Below are 19,708 nucleotides of genomic sequence, written 5' to 3'. Positions count from 1 at the left end.
GGGGCTCCGAGGTGACCTTCCACCTTTTGTACAGCCGAACCGCTCAGCCCTCCTGTTATTGCTTCTCGGCACCAGGAGCGAGCCAGCTTTCAGATGCCTCCTGTAAAGCATCCTGAACGGTATTTGTGGCATGCTGCGCTCAGGATGTGCTGCTTCAGATAAGCAAACATACATTAAAGTAGCAATGTGGGCACAAAAAAAAAGGCCCCCATATCCTGTTGTGGTGTGTTGACTGAGGGCTTTTGCTGTTCCGTGGCCAAGAAAACGGAGCTCACCACACTATCATTACCAAAGCTACCGAGCATTTGGTAGTTTAAAAAATTACAGCTGACGCTTCTTCTCCATGCAGTGACTTCACTTTGCCCGTTTAGTTTTTCTATCTTGGTTACAGGAATATGCGCTGCGGGCTCCGCGGGCTGCAGAAATAGGGCAAGGAAGCGACGTATGAGCTAAGAGGCGAGGGGGAGGCCAAGCGAGCCCTGCAGGAACATCCATTCATCTGTCAAGCCAGCAGTCACATGGCCGTGGCTCTCCATCAGACGCTTCCTTGTGCTGGACTCACTCAGACCGACAGACAGACAGAGGTTCATTTGTGCCTCCGCCATAAGCGCCTCTCTTTGTTTCCGTGACCTCTGGCAGAGAACCCGGCACAGACAAAACAATGTGAGCAGGGGCAAGACGAAACCCAAACAGAAAAAAAAAAAAAAAAGGGAAGAGAGGAGGGGAAAAATAGACTGGGTGGAGTGTCTTTGTTCATCATGAACTTTGCAGATTACATCACTTTAATAAAAAAAGGTTTTACTTTACCCACAGGAGAAATCTCCGAGGAGAATAGATGACGGGGCGAGACGGAAACATGGGCATGTCTCATAAAGCGGGTATCGTGTTTTGTGATAGCCGGCTTCACAAAACCTAACAAAGGTGATCTGAGGTATCCAGGTCACGAACTCACATGAAAGACACATCCAAAGTAAATGTTTAAAGGTGAAACGACCGATCACTGTGGGGAAATTAAGTAGTAAAACAATATAATCCAGTGAGGAGTTAGATATAAAAGCACACAATTAGCATATAAATGTACATAATAGAAACTGTAGAAAATAATAATCAAACAATAAAAAGCACAGACTCTAAACAGGATGCTTGTGGGATTGAGCCTGCCAACATTTTCTACATGTCAAGCAGCCAAGACTGTAAAAAGAGAAGAAGAAATGGATTTGAAAACGTTGCAACAAGAACAAACTGATGGAATAAATGTGAGAGATTAAAAAAACACAAAAAAAAACAAATGAAAAGAAGCCGTTTGTGCCCCTGATGCTGCAGACCGTCTGAAAGGCGAACATAAACAGGCAGACCGGCGCTCCTCATTAAGCGTCAGCGGTCTCACACTGCACTGACACAACACTGTGTCATCACACCGACTCTATAAAAACATCTCCCAGCGGCTGAAGTCAGCCTCGCGCTCCCCTGGGCGGCCGTGATGGAACACGGGTGCAACAGAACGACACAGATCCAAACACTGAACTCAGAATCCTGGGAAGAAATCTCAGCACAATTAACAAGGCGACAGCGACTTTTCACTGCTTTTTCCCAGCTACCTGCTGTTTGTCTGAAGCGCCGTTTCTTCTCACTGCCAGCGCAGGCGAGCGGCGCGATAATACGAGAAACATTTATGTTATCTTTGATCTGGTAAATCCTGGTGGAATGCAAAGTGATTCAGCCACTTTGTAAAACACACGGAGCAATTAAAGTATTGATCAGGCCCTCCTGCTGGCTTTGATGGGCCAGCAGAATGCGAAGGATGATAAACTTCCCCTTGTGCAATTTGTATGTGGATGTGTGTGTACATGTGTGTGTGTGTACATGCTGAATGCAGCCTACTAATATGTTAACTGGAAAAAAAAATGAAATACAACAGGTGGGAAATCAGATCAGATCAAAAACACAGCATCTCAGATGGTGCCCGAGGGAAACCAAACCTGAAAAATACACCAACTCTTGCTACTTTTAGTAAGACTTATAGCAAATTAATGTGTTTTTGTGCATTATACTGTTTCCTCCCCTTGTTTTAAATTTCATTCCAACGTCCTTACTGTCATAAGTGCAGCATGGAAGTTGCTAATGAAACTGTCGTGATATCTGTGTGGGTTATTCTGGCCTCTAAATAAAAACTACTTCTTTTGGCTAAGCTCTAGTGCAAGGAACGTTGCTTTTGGCTGTCCTGAAAGTCGTTAAACGTCATCATCTCATTTGCATACCAGGCTGATCTGCACGATTAACTCGTAAATCCTCACTGGTGATCAGCTTGCATGCGCGCTGATCATTTGCACCGCTGCAGCTCGATTTGTCACTGGTTACTTCTGATGAATAAAGTCGCCAAGCGGGTCTGAAAACTCACTAAATCGAGTGAGTTTGCTGCTCTAAATGTGATGGCTGGATCCTTACAGTAATGATATATAAACTCAAATGATCTCAACATGAACCTAGCCTTGTATCTGATGAAGGAAACGTGCTCTACCCATGAAAAAGCGAAAACACCCACACACTGCTCTTTATTTTCAATCAGCGTTCCAAACAGATGGTCGAAACGTGAGCTCATTAAAAAATAAATCACGTGGGAATGCAAAGAATAGGGTGATTTTTTTCTCTCCTTTTTCATATGACCTTTTTCATATGAAGACATTTAAATGGCAAAACGTTTGTCAGTAAACTTGAGATGATGAAAGTGAGATTATAGATTTTCCTCCCACCCAGCTCACGGATGTGTGTGTGTGTGTGTGTGTGAAACAAACCAGCCTAAGTGACATTTCCGGGAGCTTATTTGAGGATTTTCAAACTCGGAGCCAATCGATGCTGACTTGGACTCGGCAAAGTCTCGTTAACTCCCCGTTTTAGGAAGAATGAGCCGGAAGCGTCGCCACGCGTGATCGGTGTTTGCCTCGCACCGGGACGCCGGCGCAGTCACCGAGAGAGCAACCCAATTAGTCAAAGGTTCATAATGATATCAGAGGAGGAACATGACGAGAAGCGGTGAAAGAAGACAGTGTGTGTGTGTGTGTGTGTGAGTGTGTGTGTGCCATTCATCGACTGCATAATCACTAACAGGAAAGAGGGCATTAATAGGACACAGCTTTTATAAAAAGGGCATTCTTCCCAATAATACTCACAGTTGCTGATGACTCCACCCAGAGGATCGCCTTTGAAGTCAAACTCGATGTCCATGTATTTCCCCTGCGGCCCAGAGCACAGCAGTTAGAACAGAACTTCCTGAAACTAAAACACCCCGATTATCATACCCAAAGACGAACAGGGGAAAAAAAAAAAAAAAAAACAACAAAAAAACTGCTCTCATTGTACCGAGTCAATGACCTTTTCTAGCCTCTAGGACTTTTGACACAGACAAAATAAGATGATAAGAACCGAGGGGATTAATTGGGTCCCAGGCGTGCCCTTGATGACAAAGCCTCGGTGCCACGGTGAGGCGAACCTCGCTGAAACACAAGCCCGTGAACATCCAATTATACTTCTGACATGGCTCCAAACTAACATTTTCCACCGGGGGTTGAACATTTTAGCGACGCGATCTCATAATTTGCTGTCATAGTGGCACCAAACCTTCTCCAGCGTAACGTTTTCTCACCTCGGCTGTGTGTAGCCCACACAGCGACAAGGGGAGTGCTTCTCACTTTGCTCGATTTTAATACTTTTAATACAAAAAAATGAGAACATCAAGTGCTTTTAGATGCAAAGTGTCGAGGTCCTCAAAAGAGCAACATCATCTGCAAACGGGTTTTGTTTTCTTATCGCCTGGCAAGGAGGTGGCGGAGGTTTTGCGTCTGTCTGTCCGTGAGCAGGATATCTCAAAACGTTGCTGACGGATTTGCATGAAACTTTGAGGAAAAACTGGTCCTGAACCAAGGAAGAGTTTTCACGCCAATCAAAAGACAAAGACAAAAGATGCAACAAGGACAAACGGAAACGCGGCTATATGACTGCGTTGCAATTTGCCTCATTCACGCCAACAGCATGTTCGGTTAACTGACATCACACAGGGGATTAGACGTTAAAACTGCCATAAAAATATTATTTCAGCAGCATCGAATGAAATGACGTACAGGCCACTTTCATAATTTTGAATCTTGAGCCCTAGTTGTAAAGTGTGATCGCTTCCTTTGCATTATTTTTCTCTTTCAGATACAAATTCCTTACTAATATTGTACATACTGCCTGCTTTTTTTTCTTTCCCCAAAATGATTTATGTATTAATTAATTGGACCCTGCACTAAATAGCCATGAATTTCTGTCAGATTGTTAATCTCAAATGATTGCTTTGACTGGACGCCTTCCCCAACTTCTCACATTGTGTAATAGTGATGTACATCTGTGTGTGCAATGAACTTATATTAATCACCATAAAAAATAATAATAATAAAATTTTAGCTATGTTAGTGGTAAAAATGAATCTTTCACTGCCAGTCTTACTCCATCAATTATTATTATAGGAGTTCTGAGTCAAAACTGTGCAAGGAAACCCATAACTCGCCGCCTATTAAAACAAGCAGAGGCCAGACTTCAATATATTTAGTATTACACTTTGAGACAGTTTCCATCTCACTTTTATTAAGTTTTGATGACGCCAGGCTCTTGAAATTCTTGTGATGATGCATAATCACTCTCTGGTCTGTGGTGGCACCGACTCAATGGATGCAGTCAGGAGATTTGAAGCCTAATTTATTAAACGACGGGCAAATGAATCGTGCATAATAATGAAAAGTGCGAAACAGTCCTCTGTAATGGCTCTGCATTGCATGGGGTTCATTTTTAGCCTCTGAAGTTTACAGTGGCAAGTGTGTGTTTCTCCATGACACACTACACGATACACACAAGGAGCTACACTTGTGCACGCAGAGGTGTGAGTGTGTGAGGGTGAGATGCTGTCAAATTACATGGCGAGCGAAGGCACCATGAACAAAAATGACAAAAAATCATCTTGCAAGCCGCACAGGTGCCACCTGTTCTTTCTTTCTTTCTTTCTTTCTTTATTTTTATCTCAAAAGTCTACAAACAGTTGCAAAATACAAAAAAAAAAAAAAAAATGAAAAAATGATTGCATACTAGAGCCCTGAAGTTCTTTCCCTCAAACTCTATAAAGTCAGTGCCTCCGGGCAGCAGATGTATTCATAAAACCAGCTGCCAATCACCAGAAAGAATTGCTATGAAATAACTGGCCTCTGTGGAGGAAATGACCTTTTTTTCCTTCTCCCTCTCTCTGCTGGAAGAGTCAAACAAACCATTTCAGCCCCTCTCTCTCCCGCTCTCTCTCTCTCCCCTTCAGTTTGAAGCTTGGGAGTTAGAACAGCGAGTCCTGTGTGCCGGACAGTTTGATTTTCTCCCCTCCTCTCTCTTGTATTTATAGCAGACAGATCCTCGGAGCAGGGAAAGCTCGAGCGGCGAGAGGACCGAGGCCAAGCTCAATAAGTCTGTCACCCGCCACAAAATGAAGTGACAGTTTGATCTGTCTGCTTTGTAGGTGATGAGCTACGACTGTCCAGCGGTTTTACTCCAAGGTTACCTAAATATAAACGGATCAGGGGCCTAATCCTTTATAATACTCCCTGTTATGAGTGCCTGTAAGCCGGAGCACCGGGATGTAGATAGGCGTTATGTGGCACAGCTTTAGCAGTGCCACCGCACACGGGAGATGGCATATGGTGAAAAAAAAAAAACAGGGAAAGAAAAAAAAAGTGGCACAGTAAAAGTATACTGGCACTTTGGCTGCTGGCAGAGCAAATTGTGATAAAAACCACGATACACTGAGGAAAAATTCCTCAGCCTTGTGGCAGGCACTGGGTGTGTTTTGATTCGTTTTTTTTTTTTTTTTTTTTTTTCTTGGCATCTAACGGGATTTATTCATCCTAATTGGGCCCGGCTTGCAAAGAGTCCAGAGCAAAAGAAACATTCACGTCGCGAAAATGAAAATGAACTCGGATCTGAGTCAGACTGCTGCCGCCGGGCCGCCTCGCCAGGAACCCGGCTTAAGATAGCGAGCGCCGAAATGCCTTCCTGACCAAAAAACGAAATCGGCGAGAGAGGTTCAGTGATGCTTACTGTGCCGTCTCCAAACAGCCACAAGCCGCCTTTTAACGGTAGACGACTACACGAACAACAGTTTGAAGGCGCCCCCTAGTGTCCGTTGTTCTCCGATCACGGGACATAGATTTATACTGGCGGCTGCAGGGACTAACATTAGCTAGCCAGCAAATTCAAACAAGATCATCATGAACTAGTGGCTGACTAAATGGTTTATACAGGGTGACCCAAAAAAACGGGAATCTTTGAAGTGCGTATTGGCAGACATGAGCAAGTGGCAGCACAATTTTTTAAAAAATTAATATTCCATCATTGTTTCTTAAATGGCATGTTTTAAGGTTTCAATTACTATGAATAAAATATTTTTCTTCCATCACTCTTGGTTTTATTGGATTGGTAAAAAGTTCCCGTTTTTTTGTGTCACCCTGTATTTGAAAAAAAAAAAACAACCTAAAAACTTGTGCATGCATTATCGATTTACACATTTTTGCTTAACAGTTATTCAATACATAACGTAACATTACACATCAACCTTAATTGTCACATTTAATCAGTATCAGCATCATAATAGCCTGTGTTCATTATGCTTAAGTATTTCAGTCATTCTCCACTGACTTCACTCAAGTTGAAAAATTTCCACGGATGCAGAGCCGTGGTCGGACAGGAAAATCGACGCATCGGAAAATCCCCCGGTGCTTCTCGTATCTGGCCACCGAAAGGTCACAGAAGAAGAATGACCTGTGATGACTTTTGTTATGATTTGACGCGATGCAAATAAAACGGAAAGTGAAACTGGTTTGTTGGTATTTGTACGTCATGCACAGGGAAGAGGCGGCTGCACGGGGGTTCCTCAAATCTCTCATCTTCAAACCCCTGTGGGGCGCACGGTCATTTAGGAGATGAGTTGGAAATAAGTGCTCCCTTGATGAAGTGGATAATGTGTAAAAAATTATCTGTGTGCCCGGCAGCCAATCACACAGACAAGCCCTTTTCTCTTGGCTTGTTTGTTGTGACCGTGTTGGCCCCTGTTTCATGTGTCTGCAGAAATGAGCACAAAGCAGAAGAGTTTGATCGTGTTTTCCTGGCTGTGGTTCGCAGAGTGTGTTCGCCGGTCGCTCACACGCGGGACAAAGTGACAGCTCGAATGTTTGCTCCGCTCTGGCATTTGGCCGCTGTGTGAGCAGCAGAGCGGGTCAAAGGTCATCACCGTAATCGGAGGTTTGCAGTCAAACGCACGCCTCCGACGCTGCCTGCACACCAGCACACACACACACACACAGGCCATTTCTTGCAGACTGCAGAACTGTCCGGCCTGTTGCAGCTGAGATGACACATCACTTTGGTCGTCCCTTCTTTAGGAAAACAAAACAGCAGTGGGAAAACTTGGCAAAAAAAGAAAAATGCAGGAAGAGCTTCCTCAAACACGGCGATGTGCTGGAAGAGGCCGGCTGCAGACATCTGGACGTGGCCAGGAGGAGCTGGAGCTGTCCTGAGTTTATTCCCTGTTTGGAGCTCAGTGTGTGTGTGTGTGTGTGTGTGTGTGTGTGTGTGTGACGTGACGGAGTCTACACTTGCTGCTCAGGACTGGGTTTGTCAATGCACTCATTTCTGCAGCTCTGATTTTTAGCATCACCATTAAACAAACACCTGCATCAGAGTAGGGAATGAAAAGGTTGTTTCAAATAAAACAAACCAAATGAAGGATTTTAATCTCGTTAGCTCTCAGAAAGGCCACCGCAGGACAGGATCCAGCGGCTGAATCTGGGGGTTTTGACTGACACGACAACACCAAGAGAAACCTTCAGTCTCTGTGGCCTGACAGCTTCCAAAGAGTTTGAATGTGTTCACTGCAAAAATGCAAAATCTTACCAAGATTATTTGTCTTATTTCAAGTCAAAAATGTCTTATTTCTAGTCAAAATATCTCATTACACTTAAAATAAGACATGATCACCTCAGAAGTAACTTGTTTTTAGACAATTTTTGTTTTGCTTGTTTCATTGGCAAAATTTGCCAGTGGAAAAAGTGAAAATTCAGAAACAAGAAACAAATTTTGCCAATGAAACAAGCAAATTTTCACTTGTTTCAAGCAAATTTTCACTTGAAACAAGTGAAAATTGTCTAAAACCAAGTTATTTCTGAGGTGATCATGTCTTATTTTAAGTGTAATGAGATATTTTGACTAGTGATAAGACATTTTTGACTTGAAATAAGACAAATAATCTTGGTAAGATTTTGCGTTTTTGCAGTACTGACATCAGAGCCACATCCTAATCATGGTATTGATCAAGCAACATCAGGTGAAAAAAAAAAACTATACTATAAACTGCACAGATCCTAAAACCAACTGTACTTTGCAGAAGTCGAGGCAGATGTGGAGAGGGACAAAGAAAACCAGAGAGGAAAGTAACACTGCAGGTCTTATTCTGAAAGCGAACAGAGACATTAGAGAGACAACAAAGAGAAAGACACTAACGCACAAACTGGGCTAGTTTGATTATGCCGACATGTGGATCAAAACGTCCGGCCTGTGCATAATCCTCAGCGAATAAAGCCTCATTGTGGGAGCAAACGACACACTGACACACATGGACGGTGAAGGAGATACTCACGAATCGGGACGAGTTGTCGTTCCTCACTGTTTTGGCGTTCCCGAAGGCTGGAAAAGAAAGGAAACATCTTGATTTGGGTATTTCAGGAAGAGACGTGCGATTCAAACTGACTGATGAGCTCACGGCTGCCGAGACGACGGGCCGAGGGGGCGCCAAAAACGTATCGATGATCCCGAACGCCGCGCCGCCGCTGCAGCTAAGCCGTCAATCATGCAGTGGATGGATCAGAGACATTTGTACTGATGAAGCCCGATAATGCTGTATGGATTATGCAAAGCACCGGGGCTTTCCAGGCTTAGGAGGAGATGAACCTTGCAGTCACGCCACATTAAAGTCAAAGCGCTTCGGTGTGTGTGTGTGTGTGTGTGTGTGTTTATAGATAAATAACATCAAATATAATAGTTTCTTGAGGGTTTTATTACTGACCTGACATGAAGAGCCTATTTGTCTACATGTCTACAAGTGAAAAAGTCAGACCACATGAATTTCCTCAGGTAAGCATTATCTTCAAAGGTAAAGCATGAATACCTCGGTTTTTAGAGGCACTTTGAAAGTGTGTGTGTCGAGGCCTTCGAAGCGAGCCATTTCCTCCTGTGCTCTTTTTGCAAACGACGCCTCGCTCCCTTCCCTCCCGAGCACATTTCTACATTAAAATGCTAATGACGTGTCAGTCAGCGCTCTGCTGTGAGTCTAACTCCGCTTAATTGCTGATAATAGCTGATTAATGTGTGCCCGAGTCCGACGTTAACGCGAGTGTGTGGGCCGCCGGTTCAGCCAGCACGCCGGCAGCCGGAGGGGGGGGAGAGAGAGAGAGAGAGAGAGCGCAGAGAACAAAAGAGACGGGAGGAGATAAAGTTAAAGAAAGCAAGAGGGCAGGAGGAATTAGAGAGAGAGAGAGAGAGAAAGAGAGAGAGTTGGTGATAGAAGACGAATAGAACAAGAAAGAAAACACAAAAAAGAGTCAGAGCAAACAAAGGTCTGTCTCTGTCTCTCTCTCTCACACACTCTCTCTCTCTCTCTCTGTCTCACACACTCTCTCTCACTCTCTCTCTCTCTCTCTCTCTCTCCAGCTTGCAGGCCGTTACATTAGCAGCAGCTAAACTCTTACAGATGTGCCGAGGCTCTGCAGCGGCTCAAGCCCGAGCACACAGCTTCATCATTCATGGGCATTTCCTGTCTGCTGCCCCCAATTAAAACCCAGCTGCTCCTCTGCCAGCGCTCAACTGTACGGGAGGAAGAGGAGGAGGTGTGTGTGTGTGTGTGTGTGTGTGGGTAGAGGGTTGGGGGGTGGTCGCCTATGTGTGCTACACTGGGAATAGGTTGAGAAAATAAGTGCATTGTGGAAACGACCGAGTGAGTGAAAGTTCTGCAGAGATCTGACGCATTTTTCACTAATAAGCCTGACATTTCCGTGACTGTGTAATTTCTGTGACTAATATTTATCCGCGTCCATATCAAAAGGTTATTTTTTTTTTTCTGTTGTTGTTGCAGCTTAATCCCTGATTCAGATGTCCCATGTCTTCGGTTTGCTAAATCTATCACTCAGGAATGTGGCAATAGGAAACATCCTTCTGGGCGTACCCACATCGACCAGGGCGCTTGATGTTCACGACCCCCCCCCCCCCCACCCCCCTTTAAATCAGACAAACATGTTTATGTACAAAACGGCATTTCCAAAATGTCTTGGACGTATATCATAGTGAAGCGGCGGGATGAAACTCGCACGCGATGAAAGCAGCTCAGTGAGTTCTCTGGGTTCTCCAGGACTGTGGGAACCCCGGTCCAACCAACAAACCGAATAAAAAAGTGAATTTGGCATTGGGTCTAAATAAGGGCGACACTCTTGGTGCGACACCCCGATTGGACAGGATTCATTTCTTAATCATTTTGTCCATAAAATGGCAAATATAATGACAAACACTCATGGAAAGTCAACAGACGCCAAAGTGACATCAGATTGCTTCTTTAGACCTACAAGGATTTGAAAAAAATTTTAAAAAGTATAATTTTGTATTGTTTATGTTATCTTAGCGCCTTAACGCTGCATTGACCTACATCTATGCACACGTTTTTTTTGCACATTGTTTTTTGCACACTGTTGCACCTAGATCTCTAGTGTGTTGTACTTAGATCTTATTCTTTATTTTTTATTTATTTAATCTTGTAATCTGTGGATACTGCTGAAAAACTGCAAATTTCCTTCGGGATGAATAAAGTATCTATCTATCTATCTATCTATCTATCTATCTAGTGATCTTATCTTAAGAAGTTTGAATCAGCAAATGTTTGGCTTTTTTTTTACTTGATAAATGACTAAATTAATCAATCAAATATCTAAATTATAACTGATTAATTATCTGTTGATGTCTGGTGCCGGCCGGGCAGAGGCTTCACTCACCCTCCAGGACGGGGTTGGACTGCAGCAGCTGTTCCTTGACCTTGTTGACCTCCTGGCCCTTCCCACACACCGCTGCCACGTATGACATCACCAGCTTACTCGCCTCTGTAACACACACACACACACACACATATACATATACACACACAAATATTAGGTCACGGCCTGTGCTAGACATGGCTCAGGAACAAGTGTGACATACACCTCCCCCCTCCCCCCGTCCTGAAAACCCCCTTACATCATCCCCCTGGAGCCCCATCAGGGCGGGGTGTGGAGCGCTCATTTAGCCCGGGGCCCCCGTTTCACACACCCCGTGCAAAACACCCACCTTGTTTGGTTAGATGGTTGCCATTATTGCATCAAGTTATCATCATCAATATTAACGGCTTTCACTGGGAAGCGAGCGGGAAACTTATGAGAGCCGCGGCCTCGTCGGGATCTGCTGGGATTACCCCCGCTCGCCCAGATTCCCCTCTCATGTGTCGGGACCGGGGCCAGTTCCAAAGGCTCAGACAGCCGGCGTGTGTGTTGATGGGAAAATGTAACCCTGAATTTATGGAGTGGAAAAAAAAAAAAAAAAAAGCTGATACACGCTCTCAGGGCGTCTTGATTCTGTCTGGTACAGGCGACATGTCTTGTAAGATGATGGTGTTTGGATCATCTGCCCTGTGACCCAGACTGATGATGTTTGAGATGAGCCTCGACGGGACAGGGACGGCCTTGACAGCAGTTATTGGCATCGACCGCTGATGGAGCCGACACCAAAACAGGCCCAGATTTTCTTTCAGACAGCCTGTGGCCCAGACACGCAGCCTTGTGATCAGAGGCTTTCAAACGTTTTTATACTCCGAGCACCAAATATGACTTTCATAAGTCACAGAGCCCTGTTTGAAGTGATGTGGCCTGATGGATCCTGATACGATGAGATATTTTGCTTCGTGTTATTACATCATTAAGGTGTCATTCAATATTAAAATAATCATTTATACATTTTTGTGTCATAAAAATCTCTATTGAATTAAGTTGTACGCTGCAAAAAGTCCAAATCTTACCAAGAGTATTCGTCTTATTTCAAGTAAAAATGTCTTATTTCTAGTCAAAATATCTCATTACACTTAAAATAAGACATGATGGAACAAGCAAATTTTTACTTGTTCACTTGTGTCACAAGTTGCTTGTTCCATTGGCAGAATATGTTTCTTGTTTCAAGCTAATTTTAACTTGTTTCAAGTAAATTTTCACTTGAAACAGGTGAAAATTGTCTAAAGACGAGTTATTTCTGAGCTGATCATGTCTTATTTTAAGTGTAATGAGATATTTTTACTAGAAATAAGACATTTTGACTTGAAATAAGACAAATAATCTTGGTAAGATTTGACTTTTTGCAGTGTAGTGAACTGAAACGGTTCCTCATCCTGCTGAGGGCCCCCTGGAAGCCGCTCAAGGACCCCTAAGGTTCCTCAGACCACATGTTGACAACCCCCGGGCGAGTCAAAACAAAACGGCTGCTCCAAAAAGATCGAGATGGCTGATTAAAAGATATGCGCTGTATGATCATGACTTTTTTTAATCTCTTAAGACAGAAAAATAAACTTCCTTAGTCATTTCTCTCAGACGGTGCAGTATGCAACGTCTCCTGCAGACGATACTGGCATCTGATAATATCCTTTTGTTCATCTGAACCTCCAACCGTGGCTGGATGGATTATTACCAGCCCTGAAGACACGAGCGCTCACACCGGAGACGCAGGCATATTTTCCTTTGGTCTTATTCAACACTCAAATCCAAATTCATCTGTGTGACCAGCTCCATGGAGTGAATCTGTTAAATCCTCAAGAGGCTGCGGCTTCACGTAAAATATGCTGATGGACTACATGATCCATCAGCTTGTACTCAGTAAGGTGGGTGAGACAGAAAATCGATATTAAAAAAAAAAAAAAAAATTATTGCAGCATTTCCCCTGAACTGATACATGTCTTTTTTTTTCTATTACCAAGTCAATTTTTCCATTAACTCCACAAGCAGGGGCCTTAAAATCTGCAGTCACAAATTTTCCAATTTCAGGATATTTGAAAAAAATCATAATATGTAGCAAACGGGTGCTGAAGTGTCGCTGTAATCCTGTACCTGCCAATTCCCAGCCCTTTCACTCAGGCTTTGTGAAATGTAGTGATACTGCGGGGTAAAAAAAAAAAAAACAAAAAAAAAACAAAAAAAAAAAAACGGTGTTGGACTGTGAAAATAGCATTCACAGGAAATTCAGGGAAAGAGTGCTGGTAATAATAATAATAATAATTCACAACAACAAAAGATTAAGGTTTCAGTCTAAACCACAAAGGCTGTTTGAAGCACACGGTATCAAGATGATTCCTGCTTGTTTGAGATGAGGGCAACATGCTGCAACTTTCAGATCAGCTGAATGAGGTAACACTGCTTTAATAAAAAAAATCACTCCCTCAATCTGGGAAATGCATGCAAATCCAGTTCGGGTGCTATTTCTGTTAACATCACGTTGAGGCACCAATAAACACGCACAAAGATGAAAAAGGGTCTTAGGGTGGAACCATGAATGAATAAAAGAACAACATCAAACAGTGCAGCATCCATTTCATCATCTTCAAAGAACTCAGAGTTGCTCAAGATGCTGAGAAACAATTTATAAAATAACCTCCACCGTGCTTTCTTAATATCAAAGCAGAAATCAAACACTGAAACTGAAGGAAAGGCTGATATTGGAACTCGATGTGAAGTCAGGAGCTTTAATGGGATTAAAATGTGGTAACCTGATATGACAGGAGCTTTACAGTGCTGTGTATGACTGTATATATATATATATGTGTGTGTGTGTGTGTGTGTGTGTCCATTCAGCCCTTCAATATTAATTCTCATTGTGCTTTTCCTCTTGTGTTTTGTCCGACTTTGTTGACTCAACAAGGCAGGTGCTGACAATGGGACTTGGCACTTTGCAAGGCAGGTAACATCACCTAACCATTCAACCTGCACACAAATGATTGCACCTGCAGCTCCGAGGACAATTAAATAATATTAAGTTCCCCGATGATACGGCCATCGAGGGTTTCAGTGACTCCACAACCAGAGAGTGATACTCCTCTTTCACCATGCAGGTAATAGAGAGAGTTTTGGGGATTTGGCGGAGCCGTTAAAGGCCCTCGGCTCACCTGTCTCACACCGAGCTGTGAATATTACAGGAGTCAAACAACATCCAAGCCTTCGGGCCATCTATGAAAACACGATCGAGTCGGGCGGAGAAAATCATCTCAGAATCAAGTCATATCCAGCTCCGCCCGCCAGGCGAACGTCTCAGGTTCCCTCTCGTCGGGTCAACAGATGCAAACACTCGTTTGTCCCCCTCCTCCATTCAAATCCTGCTAATTCTACAGCCCAAAAATGCCAAATTCATGCATGTTCTGTCCAAATGAGCCAATATAATTGCACATCAGTGTGTATCTTTGTGTATTCTATGTATCTTGTGTGTATTTATGTATTGCATGTGTTTGTGTCTTTTTTGCAGCAGGAACTGTTGTGCCCAGGGCAAATTTTCCTTCCAGTCTGTCTATTGCAGTCTACTCTAATCTAACGGCGCCACCCTCATCCACACTGTTCCATTGTGATTTGTCTATCGCAATCATTTCTCACATATTGCAGATGTAGGTCAGCATGGAGGGTAGTTCCAGTTTCAGGTACAAACATGATGCAATGTTTTCCCAAAACAAAAGTGGCATCCAGCTGGCCTTCAGGCTGGATCCAGACGTGATCACACTCTGTGCTGTGGCTTGCCTTATCACACAGTTACTGTTTTTTTTTCTGACTGTGCTCTGAGCTATTGTTAAGCACTGCAAACAAGAGGCGTTCATGGTACATTTCAAGCCTGCAGGGGGACATTAGCTAACCACCGGTACGACTTTCCCCGGGTAAATAAAAGGTGAACGAGTAAATGGAGTGAGCGCTGAGTCACTAACCAGTTTTTCCCGCTCCGCTCTCGCCTGTGATGAGGATGCACTGGTCTTTGTCCTGGTCCCGTAGCGAGCGGTAGGCCTCATCTGCCAAGGCGTAGCTGCAACACAGAAGCACAAGTGTGAAGAGTTTTTTTTTTAAATATTAATAATACATGTCTTATCCTCATTATGGAGATTAAAAAGACATGGCACCAAACAGACAGAGGCTCATGATGAAAATTTTGCTTTTGTGTGATTAAAGTGAGAGGTGCTTGGCCTCCTTTGACTGCCTTATGCAATACTTTGATGTTTAAATGTGCCAATTTCCAAGCTCATGTTCCTCAGAATATGAATATCTGGACTAGTATAATAGAATTTTTTTTTTTTTTTTTTTTACCTGGCTCATCCTCGATTTTCCAGGATATTTCTGGGGGTGATGGGGAGGCAACTGGGTAGTAAAAGTTCATTTGGATACTGTTGTGCCAGGCCGCATGGCGACTCGCCTAATCAATAGCATGTGGCTTTTTGGGAAACTAGGTCGCATCTGTGGGACAGCCACTGGACTGGCTGAGTGACTCGCAGCTTTATTTAGCTGCACTGGCTGGTTCGCATTGGGAATTTGGCTTTGACAGTTTGGAATATTGACCATTTCCTGCTTGAACTCCTAAACTAATGCCGCCGAAGCTTTTGCAATCAACAGCAGGAAAAGAACAGTTACACGCTCGAAAAACATGTCATAATTTCATTTTTTTTTACCCCAGATGAGTATTAAAACTAATTATTCAGAACAAAAAGACCAAGGCGCCCTTTCTATGAATTAAAAATGCCTTTAACAGACCAGCCTAGTTCTATTAAACACTAAAAACAAGTAAAAACTCAAGATGTGTTTAGGCCTCATGTATCTGTCAGGATGGGAAAGACAATAATTAAAACAAACATACATATCAGACGAACCAGTTGACCCTAATTTGTAGAGGGAGTGGCCACTCTCACTCTGCCAACAATCATTAAAGAGGCAAGTTACTCATCCAAGACAATAAATATCATACAAAAGAAGAAGTACCAAAATTAAAGAACGGACTGATAATTGATTGAATGGTAATTAAAGGGGCTGCACCTCTTGCCCATTTCATTATTGTTCTTATTGTTTTTTCTATCTGCTAAAGTGATCGGTTAGGTGTTTTTACTTTAATTTTCTTTTTGCTGCAGTTGCTATCTAAGTGGTACTATTAAAAAGCATTTTTAGTTCATAAATACAGTGCCTGAATGCTTTTGTTTGTTTTGAGCCACCACCAAAGATAGCTTTTCTATTGTTAGTTATCATTTCAACTGTCACATCATCAATCACTCGACTTTGAGTGATTTTATATCATCATAAAATTACTTTCTGCCACAGAAATCCTGGCAACAGTTTGAATGCTGCACTGATTCAGCGAAAATGCAAAGCAAATGATGTTTCGTTTAGGCTGAATTTTAAAAAGGGGAGTTATAAAAGGAAGCCCATTGTCACACACATTCCAGGACAGTGACACAATAAGAAAGTGGGACAGATTATTGCAGTTTCACCACCAGTGGATTCCCAAACAATAGGAGATTTGTTATTGTGCAGCTCTCTTTATGCGAGCGCTCCCTTATGATGGCTTGGGAGTAGGGTCTGAAGGGTGTGGAGGGTCATATTGCAATGACAACCTTTTATACTGGGTAAGGCGGTGGTTTATAATTTCCGTGTGAAACGCCCATGGAGAAAGAACACTTCAGGGAGAGGCCGAGGCGATAGCTCTTTACAGAACCCATTTGGCAGGGAAACAGTTATCTACAGCGCTGCAGGAACGCTGTTCCAACTTTCTCCTCCAGCAGCCCACGAGACTTCAAATTAGCCTGCTAGAACTCCCGTTCCCCCTCCCATCTGTACTTTGACATTCATTACTCAGGAATTTTTTCCAAAGCCACCACTAATAATAGCTATGATTGTGGGGGGAAATGTTGCGAGAAGCTTCCCCTTTTTTCCTCTCGACAGACTCAAAAGCTCGTCTTTGTTGGGAAAATACGGTGATCGCTTGAGACAAGGTAAAGTGTGTTTGGCATGTCTCGCAAAACCTCCCTGATGAGCTATGCCGTCATTAAGGAGTGAGCTGCGGGGTAATGCAGTGAGTAGGGAGATCATACGTCAATGAGAAAGCTCGAGTTCAAGCCCGTGTGAGGGCAGGCATCAGTCCTGCTCAAGTGTCCTGAAAGCGAGACGCTGAATCCCGACCATGCTCAAAGAAAGTGGGGGAGTAGCACAAAAAAATGCTTACATGTCATCCGATACTGCTAACTTCAAAAACCATCAAAAGTCTTCTACATTACATGTTAGATTCGACAATCAGTGTAAACATAGCTCAGGGTCGTTGTGCAGGAATGCATCAAAATAGCGTCTCCCTGGTGTCTAATTTGGCCTAATTCCTTGCCCAGAGGGGGAAGGGGCACTCCAGCTCTCCTGTTCCTCTGAGTAATGTCATTGATTAAGTGTTTATATGCACCAATTGCCCTTGACTGTTGGAATGCCAGACGCCCGCAGAGTCAGACAGGGATTTTCACACGACACGACCGCAGAGGTCTGTCGATGGCTCCTGACACGGGGATCCAGCATGTCTACGTTCACATCAGAGGCCGGGGCGAGGTTCTCAACTTTGCATCAACTTGTAGAGGCAAAGCTGCATTCGGATGAAGCGTACGACACCGGGAGCTGCAGTGCGGCACAAAACGGGTCAGACAGGCTAGGAAACAGGCAGTTTCTGGGGGAGCTGCTCAGACTTGATGCAGTTTTCTGGGGGAAATGAATTATGCTGCGATTTGTGCATTTTATGTACTGCAACTTAACGATAAATGCACACAGACACGGAAAAAGAAAAACCAAACTGTGGTCCTAATGTAATTTGAGGTACGGCACCAAAGGGATAAATGTATTAGTGGAGTCACTGTGGCTATGAGCGCACTCTTGGAGAGCATAATCACATAAAGGTGAACTACCATTGACCTCCGATGTGAAAAGCGGTGGATTGCTGGTAAGCAGCCATGACAAAGTCGAGTGCCGAGATGTACGGCCAGATGAATGCATTCCAGGCCACAGTGCGGAGTCAAAGCGCAGCCTGGCTAATGGAGCTACTGAGTTCTGCACCATCACACAGAGATCTGGACTGGGGAGCCTGCAGCCGAACCACCAACCCCAACCCCCCCAATCCAGCCTCCTCCTGCTCCAGCAAATCTCTCCAGCACCAAACGCCTTGAAACACGAGACACTTTTGCACCTTTTGGCCTTTTTCAGTCTCCGTATTAATATCCATCTCGGTTGATCCCATGCCTTATATCTTGTCTGTCTATTATCTGGATGGCCTAACAGATATGCCACCAACAAACTTGCTCTATCAAACACTCCATCCTCACAAAGCAATGAGCAGTGTTGTGAGGGATAGATCAGGATGCATTTAACATTAACACTGCAAAGACTAATGCAATGCATCCCTGACCACCAGATCAGATCACAGTGTGTCCCCGAGGTGCACCAAACCCTGCTCACACCTGTGCTTACAGCGCTGTTCGCTTGTGTGATCGGATCTGGGACGCATTTTAAAAGCGGGTCTGAACGGGGTCTTTGTTGCCTCAGCAGTCCCCTCTTGTCAAGCTGATGAAGTTACTTGATAAACATCTAATGTGATATAAAGCCCTTTTTTTAACTGAGAGTCCAGTCTCAGTTGCAGCTTTTTCTCTGGTGCCTTTTCCCCCTAAAGCCCAACCCTCCCTCTTAAACTTGGCCCCCCTTCTCCTGTACATTAACCCTCCACTATTGCATGGAGCAGACGGGCCAGGGGACATTACGTCACCGTTGAAAAGTGCAGGGCAGTGCAGCAGATGTCTGCTTTGTGAAAACAGCCCCGCTGCCTGACATGATTCTGACAATGAGCAAACCATCACACAATTATCAGAGGAGGGCCGTAAGCCGGGGGGAGGGGTGTACCAAAAGCACAGGAAGGGCTGCAAAAAGAGTGGGAGGTCCTCTGCCAGGGGCTCTGCCCAATAGCACACACACACACACACACAGCTGTACATATGAATATGAATGGCCATAATCACAATATGAATAGACCTGCAAGCTGTGGTGGGTAAGAAGAAGTCCACTCATCAGGATAGCAGCAACACCCAAAGGGAGTGAGAGCCAAAACCAAAACTCTGCATGACATCGCTCATGTTTATAAAATCTAGAAAAAAAAAAAAAAAAAAGTCCACAAATTTCACTCTATACTGTGGACACACCCAGTGACAAAGGGAAGGGAAGATAGAAACAGAGAAATCAGAATTAGACATAATTAACATGCCCGAGGCCGCAGCATCATGTAATCATTAAGACCATGAAAGCAATGCAAACAGAGAACGGATGCAGCCTTTCGCCCGTGTGGAAGTCCAACCCATGTCAAAACACCAGAGAGGCACCATCAAAAGGCAGAGGCAGAGGACAGAACCAGAGAGCGGAGGCACCGCAGTGTCTGAGGCCACCTTGATCCGAGTGGAGGCCTGCAGCAGGGCGGGGCGGAGGCGCAGGCTGGGAGAAGGCCTTGGACCAGGAGCGGCGCTTGGCACACCCCTCACACATCTGCCAGCAGGCTGTAATTTGGA

The 19,708-nt window shown here is 44.0% G+C and overlaps 1 protein-coding gene across 4 annotated transcripts in view; it reads right to left on the bottom strand.

Moving 5' to 3' along the window:
* myo1b (myosin IB) overlaps window positions 1-19,708 on the bottom strand; it is an 85,748-nt gene that overhangs the window by 32,483 nt on the left and 33,557 nt on the right. For all 4 annotated transcript variants that reach the window (XM_030081156.1, XM_030081157.1, XM_030081159.1 and 1 more), the window contains exons 4-7: window positions 15,080-15,174; window positions 11,100-11,204; window positions 8,702-8,748; window positions 3,168-3,231 (exon numbers count right to left, since the gene is read on the bottom strand). In XM_030081156.1, the coding sequence (XP_029937016.1) occupies window positions 3,168-3,231; window positions 8,702-8,748; window positions 11,100-11,204; window positions 15,080-15,174 (311 nt within the window). The remainder of the gene's footprint in view (window positions 1-3,167; window positions 3,232-8,701; window positions 8,749-11,099; window positions 11,205-15,079; window positions 15,175-19,708) is intronic.

The sequence above is a fragment of the Myripristis murdjan genome, chromosome 21 (genome assembly GCF_902150065.1).
Source record: "Myripristis murdjan chromosome 21, fMyrMur1.1, whole genome shotgun sequence".
Taxonomy (NCBI): domain Eukaryota; kingdom Metazoa; phylum Chordata; class Actinopteri; order Holocentriformes; family Holocentridae; genus Myripristis; species Myripristis murdjan.
Note: the sequence above shows the minus strand (reverse complement) of the source record. Positions and strands in the feature narration are given on the sequence as shown.